Source organism: Halichoerus grypus, chromosome 4, assembly GCF_964656455.1.
Source record: "Halichoerus grypus chromosome 4, mHalGry1.hap1.1, whole genome shotgun sequence".
Taxonomy (NCBI): Eukaryota; Metazoa; Chordata; class Mammalia; order Carnivora; family Phocidae; genus Halichoerus; species Halichoerus grypus.
In genome coordinates, this window is record NC_135715.1 from 178,698,307 (window position 1) to 178,716,947 (window position 18,641).

General features: G+C 44.6%; 1 protein-coding gene across 3 annotated transcripts in view; it reads left to right on the top strand.

The window, feature by feature from the left end:
- Positions 1-18,641, top strand: part of SGPP2 (sphingosine-1-phosphate phosphatase 2) — a 181,350-nt gene extending 162,709 nt beyond the window's left edge. For all 3 annotated transcript variants that reach the window (XM_078071356.1, XM_078071357.1, XM_036098687.2), the window contains one exon: positions 15,221-18,641. In XM_078071356.1, coding sequence (XP_077927482.1) covers positions 15,221-15,772 — 552 coding nt within the window. In that variant the 3' untranslated portion in view covers positions 15,773-18,641. The remainder of the gene's footprint in view (positions 1-15,220) is intronic.

Consider the following 18,641-nt stretch of genomic DNA (forward strand, 5'->3'; position numbering starts at 1 on the left):
AATTCCCACCAGAGTGCCTGATAGTAAGTGCACGGTGAAAACTGAGTGGTATGCATAATCATCTGTAATCTGTTCACAAATCGGCGTTTTCTCTTTTATTTCTTTGTGCTTTATCGAGTTGGATTTGACAAGATTCATCTGTTAGTCTGAATACTGCATTCGCCATAGGAGGAGGCTGGCTCACATCGTCTGATATGTGTTCAACATTATTTCCCTCTGCCTGAAAGAATAAACTCGTGAACAATGGGCTAGAAGTGTCACTGCCACAGTAAATACCGTGTGAGTTTGGCTGCTCTGTTTTGAGCTTCTCGAACTCCCAGAGTCGAATGTGGCAGGCGTCTTGCTGTGGGAGAAGGGACCGTGGAGTGGGCATCAGCAGCATGAAGCTGAGGCTCCCTGAGGGCCCAGTTCTTAGGACAGAAGGAAGGGTGTCTGAAGACAGGCCACTCAGTACCTCACACGTTTCTTTTAATAAATAGGATGATGATGCAGCCAGGGATGAGGAAGAAGGTTCTGTAGTTCTTAACGGACTTGAGAATTTCATGGAGAACCTGGTGCCTGGTTATAGGTGTGTATGTGGTACCTAGAAGAGAGGGAGAGATAAGTAAGCACCCCCCAGGTAACCACCACCCAGGTCACGGTACATAGAGCATTACCGGTACCTCAGAAGTGCCCCCCATGTCCTCTACACCGCACCCCTTCCAGGTACCCCCTCCCCAGATCTCTGACCCCATCTCTTAGTGGAACTCCTGGTAAATGGAATTATACACTAGGCATTCCTCTGTCTTGGGCTCCTTTCACTTACTATTTTCTTTGTGATATTCACCCATGTTGTTGCATGTAGCTTTAGTTCATTAATGTTCATTGCTGGGTAGTATTAGAATGTACGACTATATCACACTTTATCCCTCTTGTTACCGATGGGTATTTGGGATTGTTTCCAGCTTGAGGCTATTGTAAATGATGCTATTCTGAACTTCCTTTGACGTGGCTTTTAGTGCGAGTACGTACATTTAGCTATCGAGTATAAAGTAGAAGTAAAATTGCTAGGTCATAAGGTAGGCTCAGCTTTAGGATACACTGTTGTGTCTTCTGAAGAATTATGACGATTTCCACTCCTATCGGTGGTATATGAGATTTCCAGTTCTCCGCATCTCTGCCCTCCCTCCTGATGTCAGCCATTTTCATTGTAGTCGTGTGAGGGGGTGTGTAATAGTAGTTCATTGTGCTTTTATTTTGATTTCTCTGATGAATCATGACAGCCCCTTTTCATATGTTTATTAGGCATTTATGTATCCTCCTTTGTGGGGTGCCTATTTGTCTTTTGTCTTTTTTTTTTTTTCTGGGTTGCTCGTCTGTATTGGTGAGTCACTAGTTGGATATATGTACAGTATTGCAAATTTCTTTTCCCATCCTGTGGCTTGCCTTTTTTGCTCTATTAGTGGTAATTTTAGGTAAAGAGAAGTTCTTAATTTTAACATAGCCCAATGATCAAACTTATGTTTACAACTTTTTGTGTCCTGTTTAAGATACTTTTGCCTATCACACGGTCTTAAAGATATTCTCTTGAGAAGATTTATTATTTTGCTTTTCTTATTTAGATCCGCAGTCTACTTGGAATTGATTTTTGATCCATCTGTGTTCTATAGGAATACCCAATATGCTCAGCGCCATTTGTAAGGATTGTCCTTTCTCCATTTACTGAAGCATCAATTTTGTCATAAATGAAATGACTGTTGACATTCCCTATGTATATACACTCTACTCTCTTGTGTCGGTTTGTCTTCATGCCAATACCACCTCCTTCTTTACTGTAGCTTTGTAATAAGTCTTGATGTCAGGTGGTAAAAGTCCTCCAACTTTGGTCAAGTATTGTAACTCTCCTGGTTTTACAAGTATTGTAACTCTCTATGGGCTTGTTAGAAAATCTTTACAGTTCTTTTAGTGGTTACCCAAGAGATTACAACATGCATCCTTGATTTATGAGAGTCAAATGCAAACTAGTACCTTTACCACTCCCTGGGAGGAGTGAGTCATTAAATGAAATTCAATTCTACATATATTTAAAGCCCACAAGAACTTATTTTTATTGTTTTATAGTGAATGTATATTTAGGTTCGTCCATGTATTTATTCTTTCTTTTGTTCTTCATTCCTTCCTACAGTTCTGTTCGTCCATGTGGCATCTCATTCTTTCTGCTTAAATTGTCTATTTAGTGTTTCTTTTAGCATGTTTATGCTGGTAATGAATTCTCTCAGTTTTTGTTTCTTTTGGAAATGGCTTTGTTTCACTTTGTTTTTTGGAGGATATTTTTGCTAGGTATAGAATTCTTTGTGTCCTTTCCTTCAGTGTCCCTGAACTGGATTCTTGCCATTTCCACTTGCCCACAGTGTGCACTAAATCAGTGTAGCCAGCTTGGTCGGGTAACAGTTTCCAGATCTCGTATCTGCCAAGCAAGGATGACTATTTTTAGAGATATGGATAATCCATCAGATTAGGCTTTTTGGAGGACATTTTGCAGAATATATGGATGTCTGAAGTGTACATTCTTAGTCTTCTGGGCTTCTAGCCCAATTCTAGGAGTTTGCTCTAAAGCATATAATTTCACAAGTGTAAAAGTGAAAATAACAGCAAACATTTTTTTTTTTAAAGATTTTATTTATTTATTTGACACAGAGAGACACAGCAAGAGAGGGAACACAAGCAGGGGCAGTGGGAGAGGGAGAAGCAGGCTTCCCGCTGAGCAGGGAGCCCGATGCGGGGCTCGATCCCAGGACTCTGGGATCATGACCCGAGCCGAAGGCAGACGCTTAACGACTGAGCCACCCAGGTGCCCCAGCAAACATTTATAAAGTGATCTGCTGGGCACCATTCTAAATGCTTTGCATGCATTAACTACCTCATAAGGCAGCTGACTACCTCATAGCAACTCTACAAGAGAGGTGCCATTGTTATCCCAGGCTTACAGAGGAAGCATAGAGAGGTCAAGTAACCTGACCAGGGTTCTATAGCTGGTAAGAGATTGAAAATCAAGCAGTCTGACTTCAGAATTCATGCTTTTAATTACCATTCTGTACTACCCCTCCAGGATGTTATTAATGCGTTTAAAAGCAAACAATGTGAATATACTAAATGTCCATCAGTCAGATCTAGTTAAGTATAGTATTTCCATAGAGTGGAATGTTCTATAGCCATTAAAGTAATACAGTTCTGTAATCATGAAAAGATGTGGATGACATATTGTCAATGAAAAAAAGCTTTGGAACTCTATGGAACAGCTTATAGAGTATGGCGCCATTAGTTGTGAAATTGTGTGTGTCGGGGTGGTTACGGACAGAGGCCTCGGCAATGCACTTGTAATAGTGAGCCTGACTTGTTTTTGACAAAAACAGTAAAACTATTTTTGTTTAATGGACAGAGACTGCATCTTCCTCTTCCTCTATCCTCCTATATTTCTTGGTATGTAATAGCCAGTTGAAAATAAAAGAACATGATGGCTATTGAATGGATGAATTAATAAATATTTGAGCTCTATTATTATTTACATGAGGATTTCCTACAAGGAAGATTTGAGACTTGACTGTCATGAACAATAGAACAATAACTCCTCTTGGACTGGGTACTTGCATTTCTTAGTATTCCCCTGAACTGTCCTTTTTTTTTTTTTTTTTTTTTTAGAAACAACACAATATGGATTTTGGCAATAACACAAATACATGAGTTTCAAAGGGCTTTGAGAATCAATCAAATTGGCAAACCATTGATTAGCAAAATTCCTCTTAGTTGCTGTAATCCTACCTCCCAAACCTGATTGAAAAAGGGAAGCAAGTTCTCAACAAAATTACTATCCCTCCATCCCTTCTGTGTGGTGCTGTTTCAAAATGAGAAGTCCACCTCGAAGAGTTGAGTTGGGCTGGACCACAACGCTTGCAGGAAGCAACAGCAGTGTTTCTCCAGCCACAAAGGGCAAAGGAACTGTTTATCCATTGCAGCCATAAAACTGCCTGAGAATTGGTTTTATTACCCAAGTCTGTCCTGCTGCTGATCTGACGGACCCAACTGGGGCACAGCGGACAGATAGAGAGGGGTCGAGGAGCTGCCTTGCATCCTGTCCTCTGAAAATCACCATAAGCTCCAGAATTTAATTTTGATCTCAAAACACCACTGAGGTCTGTGTTTATATATGTCTGTGGGAATGTTCCTTAAAACATGCTCACTTGGGAAAGGAAGTAAATACTTCATGTATCATATTTTTAATGCACACAAGTCTTCCTGTAAGTGTGGCAATTGACTTGGTTCTTAAAAAAACAAACAAAAAACCTGGAAACCTCCATAAAATTATTTCATGTGCATAGATTGATGGCACAGTTTGCTTTCCACACCATACCCCAAGCTCTACCCGCACTTGCGAAAACAGAGGGTCGCCCATGTACCACAATCTTCTGCCTCATCGTATCCTGGCTCTCGCTTGTAATGAAGTTGCATTGGCTTTGCCGCCTTTTCACTCGGCATACACTTAGTGACAAGGAAGTGAAAATCCTGTAGTTGGGATCGTCCAGCCTCATCATGGACACCGCAGGGCCATATCTGACAATCACCAGGACAGTCTGCAAAGCAAGACTGGTACTTTCCCGGTCTCCTAATCTCTAGTTCCTACTGTGACATAAGGGCCGCCGACTATGCCCTCCAGAAGTTCTGTGTTTGCACAGGGAGCCAGGACTCGAGGGTTCAAGCCAGCGTTTCCTAAGGTCAGTGACGAAGGGCTGGGACAGATTTTCTTTTCCTCTAAATGTGAGCACCCCTGTTACTAGGCCAACAAAGAATTCTCAGATCTTTCTCTTGTACCTCTTTGTACACAAGAGTTTCTACATCAGAGTATCACCTTAGGACTTTCAAAAGCTGTACTATCACTTTCAAGTATGGTACTCCTATAATCCAGAAGTTTTAGTCCTTTGTGTGTGTTTCAAAGAAGCCCTCCAGCAGCTATGACCTGCCATATTCACTATGAAAAGCCCACGTCGGCCTCAGGGGTTTAGCAAGGTGAGATTGTCCCCTGACCAGCAGCCTCAGCATCCCCTGGGAGCTGGTTAGAAATGCAGACTCTCAGGCCCCACCCAGACCCACTGAATCAGAACGTGCCTTTTAAGAAGCCTCCCAGCAGATTCTAATGCAAGATACAATTTGAAAAGGCACCGAAACGGCCTACCTACAATATCCCAGCAAATATGGGGACAGTGCCAATTAAATATCAACCTGCATGGACCTGTTCAATTACATTACATTGAACATGACTTTCTTCTGTTCTCTTGTTGCTCAGAGGCCCCTCTGCCCACCCAGACTGGAGAAACATCGCTTAAATGTCTGACAGTGCCCTTTGTGTTTTCTAGCAGATTGCCCTCCCCTATACTTGTCATTCTAACAGGCTGCTTAGCAGTTGTCAAAAATGATGTTCTAACCTGTCTCAAAGCTTGTTTGATCTCCTATCATAATCCCGTTGACCTGCCAAGCCTTGTGATTCATTATGGTTAGAGCTGTGCATATTAATGCGAATTATGGGTGGGGGAATTTTGTCTGCTTCGTGAAGATCTCCTGTTTGGACTTGTTAGATTCTGTGAAGCCAAGACAAGCAAGTGATTGTTTCCTAAATCATGCCGCATATGGACTAAAGTTTAGAAATATATACCTAAGTATCTATTTAGCTAATATTGATATTGTAAAAAGCATGCAGTAGTATCTTATATCATCACATTAAGAACCATAACACCTGCCTTTTTTACTTGTTTAGCAAAGCAGTGCCATTTAAAGAGATATACACAGTAAAACAAGGTAACTGGTGGTCGTTTTATGGAATATACATATTCAGTCATCCAAGATAATTAGTCAAATGAACAAACATTGAAATAATTATTTACTTGCTAGGGTATCATTTTAAATGGTAAAATCCTAACTCTTGGCCAAACAAAAAATGTGTCAAAGATTTTATTCAACCGATTAATTAATGAAGGAAATAGCCTTCATAGCCTTCATTAATAGAATAGCCTAGTTAATAGAACTAAGTATTTATAGATAATTTAATAAAGAAATATTACTTTGAGACTGCGGGGTTATATACAAAATTGGTTACTGTCTTATAGGGCAACAAACTGTAATCAGTTTGGGGTTATCATTTCCACTGGACAGAAATTGTTTGCATCTCTACCAAAGAAAAATCTATCAACTAGCCTGTCACGTTATGAAGTCTGAGACCTCTATCTAATCAGTAGTAAACAGTGAACAGAGTACTAGCCCTTCTATAATCCTTGGGTGGCCTTTTCCCCCATATGACATTGAAATGAGGTATTTTTTGCCTCATGTCCAAGTTTTATGTCATTTTTCTTAACACACTTACCGAAAACCATTTTCTGTTACAAAAGTTCAATGTAATTTCTAATGAAGGTTTAAATGTGCTCACTTAGAAAGTGAGCATTTATTTCAAAATTGCAGAAGGTGAAAGGTGGCATACTTTCTTCTACCTCTGTAGTTACTCCTGAGCTTGATGAGTTTTCAAAAAGTCCTTTTCAAAGCTTTCTCTTTATGGTCATAGATTTCCATGCCTAGTGATCCTTAGTCCTAGATTTCTGCTTGGATATCAGGTGGCTTTAGACGACAGTTGTGGCAAGGAGGGGCATCAGTGACAGAGTGCCCACTCAAAGAGCCACAAAGATCAGGAGGTTCGACCGCTTACGTTCACACCATGGGGCAAGGTAAATCTTCCTGCTTTTGCTTGATTCCTGTGAGCGTTGGTGTGTTTCAATAGGAAATTAATATTTTTTGAACTTACGCATTCGCTCTTCCTCCCCTATACATATGCTAATCACATAACATGTAGGTTCCTCTCCGTAATCATTCATATTCATATTCATGAACAGCATCGCCTCCCTTTTGCCATTTGGCTTCTACTGAATCTCATCTGCATGATTCTCAGAAATTGAACTAATTGTGAGCCAGCATGGAAGGGAGTAAGTATTCAGAGTGTGTTAACTAGGAAACATTGATCGATAACTACAAGTTATTTTCTAGAATAACTGTAGGAGTTTAGATTTTTTTTTTTTCCCCAGTTTGTTTTAATGTCAGGGTCTGCTCGCATTGAGAGCATTCAGGGCGCGTACAAAGAAGTGGGTCTTGGCTTTTCCTCTGCTCCGGGCTGCAGCCTGCTCTGTGAAGGCAGCCAAGGGCAGAGAGGGCCCTTCACATTCTCAGCGGGAGACCTGGCTGAGGGGAAGATGCCAGAATCATAGAATTCTTGGCATAAATAGTTCCAAGATCTGAATGCATTCTTTCCTAACAATTGAATGAATGGGTTTCTTCTCCCCCCTTCTTTCTAGTTAGCTAACCTTGTGTTGTCTTGGTCTGCTCAATAGCATTCTTCAGTGAAGATGTTTGGAAGTGGAATGTGAATTTGTGGCAGTAAGCTGCATATGGGATCGGGATGTAGGGTCAGAATTCACAAACACTGGCCGTTCTCAGGGTGGGGGCCTGTGGCTGAAATATCTGGAGATTTGACCAGGAGGAGTGTTTCTGTTTGGCTAAGAATAAAAACACTGTTTTATGTGTTTCTATAAGCACTTGCTGAAGTTTGTCCTGATGCTTGGGCTAGCTTGATTAGCATTCTTTCCTGAACGCTCCAGATTGCCTGTCTTTATTTTTGTTTTCTGTAATGAGACATAATAAAGCGCAAGCTTTTATCTAAGTACTAAGTTTTATAACTGAAAATGGGAATAGGTACAAAAATCATTGTTCTGCATTTTAACTTTGGAAAATGTTAGTCTCGTGTAATGATTTTTTTCCAAATAATTTCAAAAGTTTTCTTTAAACCCGGGATAGTAAATGGAATTAAAAGTTCATTATATTTTGAACAATGTGCTCGGTCAGGTAGCCCTGACTATGGATCTTATGTGCCTTTATTTTAAATGGTAGTTACATCCTGGAGGAATGGTAGGTTGACTACCATATAGATGCTTGGGGGTGTTTCCCTTTTTGGCATGATATGAACATTTATAAGCATCAGTTAATTATTTCTGTTTTCATCTATTTTGAAACATTCTGATTTTAACATTCTGATTTCTTCACCTGGATTACGTTTTTACTATAATAAAATAACAGGTGTTGACTAGAAAATTTACAAAATGCTGCAAAGCATGGAGAAGATAATCATCATCTGTAATATGCAAACAGAAAAAAACTGCTTTTTAACATTTTAGTTGATTTCTTTGCAGTATTTTACCCATGCATGCAAGTATTATTTCTATAAAACTAGGAGCATCCTTTATGCAAAGTTTGTATTCTGCTTGATATTATCTCACTTTTGGTTACTTTGAAACCATAAAAAATAAGGCTCCATAAAAGTATCTTCTCAAATGTAAAATGTTCATGCTATATTATTGCATATTTTTATCTTATTATAGTATGCCTAATTTATGTCTTTCTAGATTCTTTCTTATTATGATGCATGCCCCATTCCTTGTGCTATTTTTGCTTGTTTGTGTTTCTGGATTGTTGTTGTGGAGCACCTGTTACTTTTTGAACTTAATTGGAATGAATTGAACTAACCCAACGAGAGTCATCCCTCTACACAAGTCTTTGTGAACAGCTTTATTATTTATTTATTTATTCATTTATTTATTTATTTATTTATTGTAGAATAAACTCTTAGGAGTGGAATAATTGGGTCAAGGTGGTGAATATTTTGTACACTTCACAGTCTAATTATGTACTATGGTGAGGAGTTTTAAGCCATTTTTTCTTTTTTCCCCATAGTCAGGAATATCTCTTCTGCCATTTTTGTCCTCATGTCTTTCCTTACCATGCTTTTGGCACCATTCCCTTTTCCTGATCTCCTGTGCCGTTTACATCTCCCTGTAAACCACACATGCCTTTCCCTCTCTTCTCTCTGCCCCGCCTGTCACGTCCACCTGCTCAGGACAGCATTGTCCCGGGGCTGGCTGTTGGCTCCCCACCTCTGCCCTGTGCTCTCTGCCCTGTGCCCTCTGCCCTGACCTCTGCCCACGGCCCGTCTTCGCCTTGCCAGAGACCTGGGAACTGTTTTCTCTCTGGCCCCGTGTACTGTGCCGAACGGTAGAGGTTCCAAAGAAATCACCTCCTCATTTAGAATGCGCCCAAATCAAAACAGCAGATGCAATTCTGAGATGGAGATTTTTGTCAGTTCCTGTAGTTTCAGTAGCTTGAGAAAAGTAATATAAAAAGTTGTTCTTGAATTTTCAAGCATTAGAGACCTTATTTTTGGAAGCTGCTTAGGATCACTTTATTACTAGAAATTTAGAGCCCCAAATTGGAACGCTCATTTGAGATGGTTCAAGTATTTTCCTTAAAAAAATATCTAAATGTCTTCATTACAATATCACGTTTTGTGGCAGAAAATCGAACCATGTGGCTAGAAGGAACAAACTCTATGCCAGCAGCCATGTTGGCTAAGATTATTTTTGCCTCAAATGCTAGGGCTGTGGACTAAGAGTCTAGTCTCCTGATGCATTGGAGAGGAACAGAATTAGCTTATGAAGAACATTCCAACCAGATGTCTGGGAATTGCTAACTGCAGTTACAAAAAAGACAGAAGGAAGGAAGGCAAGCAAATTTTCTTTCATGTATTGAAACAATGGGTATTAACTATTATGGATATTCAGGTTAAGACAAAGGCATTGAATTCTCCTAATCACTATGAACTGAGTATCTGCTGAGAATCTCTATTGTAGAAGCCTTGAGGATAATGCCAAGATGCAAGAGAATGTGCCCTTGCTGATCAGAGTCTTGTAATCAACTCAGGGGAAAAGCATGCAGATACATGACCACAGCAAAGGCAAGAGAAGGGAAGGGCTTTCTGAGTGATATTAAGCAAGGGCCTTCACATTCAGTTCAGGGAGAGGTTATTTCCAACTGTGGTGATACACGAGATATTTTGGAAAGGAAACAGCTTTTGAGCCAAGCCTTCGATGCACTGATACGATCTTGATAGAGATGGTTAAAGTGTACGGTACATAAAAGGAATGCAAACCTAGGGGATTGAATTGTACCGGGCATGTTTGGGGAAAGCAAGCAGCCCTATCGGACTGCAGTGGAAAAGTTCAAATGGGAAAGCAGTGAGCGAAAACCCTAGAATGATAGACTAATCAAACCCATATCATGCTGGACTCTCTCAATCTGTAGGCTAGTATTTCTCAGGGTTTTTATCTGGGCCTTGCTACCTCAGCGTTAGGTCGGGTGTTAAATGCAGACTCCTGCGCCCACTTCAGTCCCCTGAAATCTACAATGCACGGGAAAATCAGAAAACATTTGCTATTGAAACAGCCATTGGGACACTGGTCAGTGAAGGTTTGGGGGCGGGAGAGTGGCCGGCAAGAGGCGAAATAAAGGTTTAAACTCTGGGTGGTGACAGCAGGAGCAGGGCTTTGTGCCAAGAAGGAGTCTCTGGAATACTGTGATGGGGGCTATGGGCGGCGAGAGGAGGGAGCCGTCAGGTGCGGCCAGCAGGACTCTGAGCTTCCGCAGCCAGGGAGATGGGTGCCCCCAGCAGCGATATGGATCACACGTGAATTTCCCTGACACCTGCAGGATCACTCCAAATCTTCACCCCCCGCCCCCGCAAAACTGCATTTTGTCCCCACCCCTAACCAAAATGCCACCCACCAAGTATTTCTGGAGTTTCAAAGAGCTTGGCAGGTGCTCATTAACGGGTCTGAGCTCCCTAGCGCCTCCTTGCTGTCAGACAGGGTGGTGTCAGGGTGGCTTGGCTACATTCCTTGCTCTCTGGCCAGGCCGTGAGCTTGGGCGCCTTGGTCTTGCCCACTGCTTCGGGGCTCAGCAGCTCCCTGATCCTGGCAGTAAGTGCCCCATGGCGCGTCTAGGAGAGGCGGGTGTTGCTCTGAGTACCGTGGCCCCACCCCGTCAGCCCCCTTCCCTGCTGTCTGCTGGGCACCGACATCTCCGCGGCTCCCCCAGGCCCAGCAGGTCCGTGCCTGAGACGGATTCCACGGGACATGGTGAACCATGTCCTTCCTGCAAGGTGGTATCATCCAGTGCCCACCCGGGGCACTGGGGACTGGAAGTACAAGGACGGATGGATTCTGCCCTTTGGAGAGCCCTCTGCCAGAGGGGTCCCAAAACAGCCTTCTTCAGCTCTGAGTCTTATAAATTGAGGCAAAATGACTCTTTCGTCCTCTTTGACTTCTTCAGAACTCAGATGGGACGTGGGGCTGCCAGGAGACCATCTGAGTGGTAGAATCTTCTCTCCCCACTGAGAATAAAGGCTTGTTTGGGGTGTTGAGTTCAATGAGTTCATTGTACCTGGGTCTCCTCCTTCCCTCAAAACATGTGTTCCTTTAAAACACACAAAGTACTCTCGGTCCTCAGCAGGTGACACTTTGGCAGGCGATTCCCCCCCACCGTTCACCAGATATGCCCAGTACCTCGTGGAGGACACAGCTGGGCTCACCTGGGATCCCCACTTCATATGGGAATTGAAGGCAGATCCTGTTGGGAAGAGGAGAGACTGAATTATTTCACTTAAAATTTTTTAAGGAGGCAATACGTTTACATGATAATAAAGTTCCAAAGGCACACAAGGGTATCCTGTGAAAAGTCTCCTTACCAACTGTGTCCTCCGCCAGTCAAGTGAACCTCTTGGTGTATCCAAGTAAGAATGTATCTATATATTCTCCCATCTTTTTAAAAATGGAAATGGTAGCATACTATATACCCTGTTCTGCACTGTGCTTTTAAAAATCCGATGTCAGAGGGGCTCCTGGGTGGTGCAATTGGTTGAGCGTCTGACTCTTGGCGTCAGCTCAGGTTGTGATCTCGGGGTCGTGAGATCAAGCCCCACATCAGGCTCTGTGCTCAGTGTGGAATTTGCTTGAGATTCTCTCTCCCTCTGCCCCTCCCACTCATTCTCTCTCTCTCTCTCTCTTAAATAAATAAGTCTTTAAAAATAATATCCCATGTCCCAAATGAAATCTCCTCATCCATTTCACAGTGACAGAGTATATTCCATTATGTGAATATACCATGGTTAGATCTAACTGGTCCCTATAGGTGGAACTTTTTTCTAGAACATTTTTTTAGTCTCCAGCTAACACAAACACTACCACAACAGACCACTTGTAAATATGCACCTCATTTCAGATACGGGCAGGTATATCTCTATGGTCAAGTCCCAGGGCGAGATTGTGGGTCAGAGGTTAAATTAAAAACTTTCTCCCCACGAGGGTCGTGCCATTTTGCATTCATATGATTGAGTGGACAAGAGTCCCCTTTTCTTTCTACCGCTTCATCAACAGAATGTTTTCAGACTTCTGGGTTTTGTGAAAGCCTGTAGGTGAGGGGTGCGTTCCCAGCACACTGTGTGAGAGGGTGGGCAGAGAGAGGGACACACTGGGAACCTGTAGGGGTCCAGAGCTCTGCTTGACACACAGCAGCAGACGCCCAACGATGTCATTTAGTAAAAGCAAAAAAAAAAAAAAAAGTCCGCCAGCTTTTCATTTTCTTTAAGATTTTTATTTACTCATTTGAAAGATTGAGACAGAGCGACAGAGAGCACAAGCCAGGAGGAGAGGGAGAAGCAGGCTCCTCGCCAAGCAGGGAGCCCGAAGCGGGGATCAATCCTAGGACCCTGGGATCATGACCTGAGCCGAAGGCAGACACCCAACCGCCTGAGCCACCCAGGTGCCCTGGCTTTTAATTTTTTTGCTTGGAGTGTAATTTTTAATAACAGTAAAATTGACTTCATTTGGGGTGTATGGTTCTACAGATTTTAACACCTATATAGACTGCAGTAAGCATGCCCAGAACATGGAACAAATTCACCCCCAAAATACCCTCCCCCACCCCTCGACCCTGGCAACCACTGACCTGTTCTCTGTCACTACAGTTCCATCTTTTAGAGAATGTCATATAAATAGAGCCAGACAGTGTGTAACCCTCGGAGAGCGGCTGTTCCCATTCAGCATGATTTCCTGGAGATTTCCTCCACGCTCTTGTATGCTTCAGTAGTTTGTTGCTTTTTTATGGCTGGGAAATATTCCTTCCTATGAATGCAGCACACCTTGTTTACCCGTTCACCCACTGAATGACTTTGGGGTTGTTTCCAGTTTGGGGGGGATCATAAGTAGAACTGCTGTCCACATTCATGTACGGACTTTTAGGTGAACGTAACTTCTCATTTCTCCTCAGCCTAGTTTAATTTCCACTTATGAGTAAGTTTCCGTATATTTGTGTATGTCTAAGAGGCATTCCTATTTCTTTTTCTTTTTTTTCTTTTTTTTTTAAGATTTTATTATTTATTTGACAGAGAGAGACACAGCAAGAGAGGGAACACAAGCAGGTGGAGTGGGAGAGGGAGAAGCAGGCTTCCCGCTGAGCAGAGAGCCCGATGCGGGGCTCGATCCCAGGACCCTGAGATCATGACCTGAGCTGAAGGCAGACGCTTAACAACTGAGCCACCCAGGCGCCCCCCTATTTCTTTTTCTATAAACTTCTCATTCCCCTTTACTCCTGTCTCTTTTTGGTTGTTGGTCATTATTCTCTTAGACAAGTTGGTTTGGGGGGCCATCCGTACGTCTGGGTGACAGTGTCCAGCGTCGAGTTAAGAAACGTGGGGCTAAAGTGTGAGAGAGACATGGGAAGACCCAAATTTGAGAGCCCCACTGAGAGGACAGACAGGAAGCCATGGCGCCGCACAAACTCTCTGAGGGAGAAAACACACACGGCCAGAAGACAGGGTCCGTGGAAATGCCTGTGTTTAGGATGTGGAAAGAGGAGGAAGCTCGAAAGGAGGAAACCAAGAAAGAGACTTCTTAGAGAAGAGTCAGGACGGTGCAGGGTGACGTCAGTAAAAGCTGAATACCGGAGGCCTGCTAAGTAAACAGAGGGTACCATGTTCAGAAGAAGAAAGAACATCTCTTTCCAAGAATTCTCAGCCAAAATGAATTCTAGAAAAAGTGGAAGGCAACACGCCAAAATATAGACAGGGTTGACTCTAGGTGGTAAAAATAAGGATCTATTTTTATTTCTTATACTTTTCCCTGGTTTTCAGATTTTCTGTAATGCCTATGTAGTGCTTTTTTGGTGCTTTTCAGATTTTCCAATGCACTGGGGGAAATATTTTAATTTTTCAGTGGTAAACTTTCAAAATAAACCATGTGAAACTTTGTAGCAAAACCTCAGCAAGCCCCTCATTCTCTGACTTGATGTACTCCTCTATTAATTACAGTGAGACTTCACCTTCTGATGAATTTTGCAGTGAGAACACTAAGGGAAGAAGAAAATGGATGACATTAAGGAGTTAAAGATATACATCTTTATTTTATTTTTTTAGAGAGGGAGGAAGGGGCAGAGGGAGAGAGAGAATCTCAAGCAAGGCTCCAAGTCCAGCACAAGGCTTGATCTCATCACCCGGAGATCGTGACCTGAGCCGAAATCAAAAGTCAGATGCTTAACTGACTGAGCCACCCAGGTGCCCCAGGATATTAAAGATACTTTAAATAGGCATTTAAGGAAGGAATGGAGGGATGGGGGGGTGTGGAAGAGAAAGGGAGGGACAGAAGAAAGAAGACCCCAATCTAAAATGTCTTAAAGAAGGGATTAGTGAAGACAAGCATGGTACATCCACTCACTGAAATGGTCTGCGTGCGGTTTGAAATTCCGTCTCTGAAGACGGAGCCAAGACAGGTGGAGCTCTGGCACCAGCCCATCCAGAATGTCTTCTCAAACCACCCCAGATAAATGTACCTTAGAAGGGACAGCAGCAGCTGGGGTGTGCACGGGGTGCCCCCAGCAGCTCACTCCCACCCCCCACCAGCCTGCAGCCCCAACCTGCCAAGAAAGGATGACGTCACCCCTGCAAGATGATGACAACACTTGCTACCTAATGTTAAATCAAAATGATAGAAGATGGGGGAAAATGGGATTAGAGCTGCCCACTGAGAAAACATGGAATATTTAATCCACAGGGCAGAGAGGAAAACTAGAAAATTACACAACGTGAATAGCACGGCTGTTTTTCCTACTCTCAAATCTCTTTGCAGCTTTACAGCTTTTAAAGCAATGCCAAATAGAGCGATGCCAAAATTGTCCTTTCAATGTCAAAGCGGCCGTACTTGACTCATAGTTCTGCCCCTTCCCCGGGGAGGCACTCACCGGCTTACATCCTTCTTTTCTCTCCTTCCCGCAGGACGTGCTGGGCGGCATCCTGGTCACTGCGGTCCTCCTCGTCCTCACCTACCCGGCCTGGACCCTTCTCGACCGCCTGGACTCGGCCAGCCCCCTCTTCCCCGTGTGCGTCATCGTGGTGCCCTTCCTCCTGTGTTACCACTACCCCGTGTCCGACTGCCGCAGCCCAACCAGGGCCGACACGACCACCATTCTGGCCGCAGGGGCGGGGGTGACCCTCGGGTTCTGGGTCAATCACTTCTTCCAGCTCGCGTCCGCGCCCACCGAGTCTCTCCCTGTCGTCCGGGACATCCCGCCGCTCACCACCGACATGTTGGTCTTGGGGCTGACCAAATTTACCGTGGGCATCGTGTTGATCCTTCTAGTGCGCCAGCTGGTGCAAAACCTCTCCCTGCAAGTGCTATACTCGTGGTTCAAGGTGGTCACCAGGAACAAGGAGGCCAGGCGGAGGCTAGAGATCGAAGTGCCTTACAAGTTCGTCACCTACACGTCCGTGGGCCTCTGTGCAACGACCTTTGTGCCGATGCTGCACAGGTTTTTGGGGTTGCTCTGAACCTCAAAGGAGTTGGAAGGCAGCCCCCTGGACAAGGGAGCCCAAACAGGAATGGGGTGGGGTGGGCAAGTTTTGACAATACATTTTTCTTAAAAAAAAAAAAATCCTTAAGCCACGTGTCTGTGTTGCTGATAGCAGAGGTCAGTGTTGCCGCTGCGTGGAAGGAAATACTGTCTCATAGGGACATCAATCCGTAAGCGTCGGGCTGCGGGGGAAGCCAGGCTAAACCCACAGTCCGTTCTTGAGGGGTCCCCTCAAGGGCACATCTTCAGTTCTTAAGGATAAGGAACACGCACCAACAATCTTCTGAACCCTGTTATGCGGCCTTTGGACCTCGTCGTGGGCTGGCAGGAACTGCGGCCTGGCTTGGGAGATCCGGAGGAGATAGGCATGATCTGAGAGGCTGGAGGTCAGGCGTCTCTCTTCTGTTACGACCTCGCCCATCACGGGGCCTCACGTCCAGACTTGGAACTTGGGTCCGGAGAAAGGGTGGCTTCGTGTAGAACTGCCTTCCTTGGACAGGGTGACATTTTTGTTATGATCACACTAGACTGTGCCCACTTGGGTGGCAAGAGCACCGTGGACCCCACCGTGGGGCGGTAAGGGATGAGGGCGACCCTGGGAGATCATGGACAGGAGCCTGTTTCCCTCCTCAGTCCCACTCTCTGGGGGGTCCACTCGTCTGTGCATTTTGCAGAACTCCAGGTCACGTTTCCACACTCTTCTGATCCCTGAAACCCACTAGTTGTCCCACCTCTCTTCGTCGGGGCTTCCCGGTGTGTCCTGCTCTCTCCTGCTTCGCCGTGACTTGGGACCAGCCCTCGGCCCAGATTTAGGGCCGTACAAACTGGGGAGGTGCTGTCATGTGCCTGCAAGAGTGGCCCAGCAGAACAGATGAACTGAGTCCTCCCTGGGGCCTGACGGGGAGGGAACAGACCTCCGGGGCCTTGCTCCTCCATTTCTGTTACTTTCTGTAAACCGATTTTCTCACCCACCAAATAGAATCAGGGACTCCCTTTCCATCCCCCCTCCCCCCCCCATCTTATCTCTTGGCAATTTTAAGGGTAATTAATGCAAGAACAGGGTCAGCCTCTCTTGGGAAGACAAGCTGACCAAACACAACACAGCCTTTAAGCCCGCGCGTGTCCTCGTGAGGCATAGGAAGGCCACGACAGGGGGACACGTCCTCTGAGGGCACATCTTCAGTTCTTAAGGATAAGGAACACGCACCAACAATCTTCTGAAAAGTTAGCATAAATGCGTAATTAAGAAACATCTTTTGCTATGTGGTGCCCGAACCACCGAACCCAATGACTTGAATCCCAACACGTCATTTCCACGCACACACTTCAGGGTTAGGCTCTTCCCTCTGCCTCCAGTGTGAAAACTGAAAACCCCGTTTGTCCTGATTTCAAATATGTCCCCTGATCTTTCTGTCGGGATGACCTTTGCTATTCGGCTTAGTGCTCCAGTCTATTGGGAACGATGTTGAGGAAACCATTCTGCCTTTCCTTCAAATTCTTCTGACATTGTTCATAGTTAGAAGGCAGGAATCAGAAGGACCTGCCACTTATTTGACTGTTCTTACAGCAAACTCTGACCGGTATCTGTGGCAGCAGGATGGAGGCAGGGGGGAGCCCCAACTTACCGGCACCCCTGCCCTGGGCCAGCCCCACCAGTGTGGCGGATGAGGCATGTCCCCGCAGCCCTGGATAATAGTTACGCAAAATGATTTTAGTTGATTTTTCTGAAGCTAATTAGCAAAGGATCGGGTTTTTCCATTTGTATCTTTTGAGAGGAGGGGCCATAACTGTCATGGCAGTGGGTGTTGGCAGTTCATTCAGGTGTGTGTGTGTGTGTGTGTGTGTGTGTGTGTGTGTGTGTGTGTGTGATTTTTAATGCTGTCCTTTTAAGTCCCAACAACAGGACAGCAATCAGCTGTATGAATGTTTTTAAGGCTGTATTTACACGATTGGGTGGAGGACGATTAGCCATATCACCTTAAAGAATGACCCAAGGGCTTGTCACAGTTGGTCACTTTTTTTTGAAGTGTCTCGTTTTGCAACTGGAAAATAAAAAGTGAATATTGGTGAAGACCATTTTAGTTTTTGAGCTCTACTGCTCTGCAGAAACGGATTGGAAAAGTCACTACCAGCTTCCTACTCTCGCTCACCACCCCTCCTCAGGCACTTCTCACACCCTCCCAGGCCCGCTGTCTCACACACCCCACCCCTGTCCCTTCAAAGAGCTGGCCTCCTGGCTCCTTGGAGACATTTGGATTTTCTCTCTGGGGAGAGACTGCCCCCTGCTGGTGTAGCCTCAGCTGTGGTCCAGAGCCCCTCTCCATCAGGAGACTTGAAGATCAAGAATTTAAAAGTCAAGCTCACCATGATGTATCCAAGATGAGCTTAGGACCTGGGATCTGCATTTGGAAGCCGTGACCCCAAAGCCCTCAGGACGACTGGAGCCTCTGGGAGCCCAGCAGAACATGCCCTCTTCCTCATGTGCCTCCCCAGCCCCCTCCCACTCTGGGCCAGGAGCACCCTTCCAACCAGCTGTCACTGCAGGCTGGTTTTGCTCAGACCCGCACCACTACAGAACATGCAGAAGCAAACACAGAAGGGACCCTGAACTAAAAGCCCTTAAATGGCGGTGGCCGAAATCACTCTACAACAGGCCTGGAGGTTGCACTGTTAACATGGGATTTTTCTCCCCCCAAGTAGGCAACTCATGCTTCCCGGGTGTAATCAAAGCATGTGGTGTTTCAGGGCCATATGCTCTGGGTTTCTATTTTGGAAGTTTTCAGCTGTCTTGCTTATGTACCGTATGTAAATTTATTCTTTTTAAAATAAAATCATTTTGTGTTTGA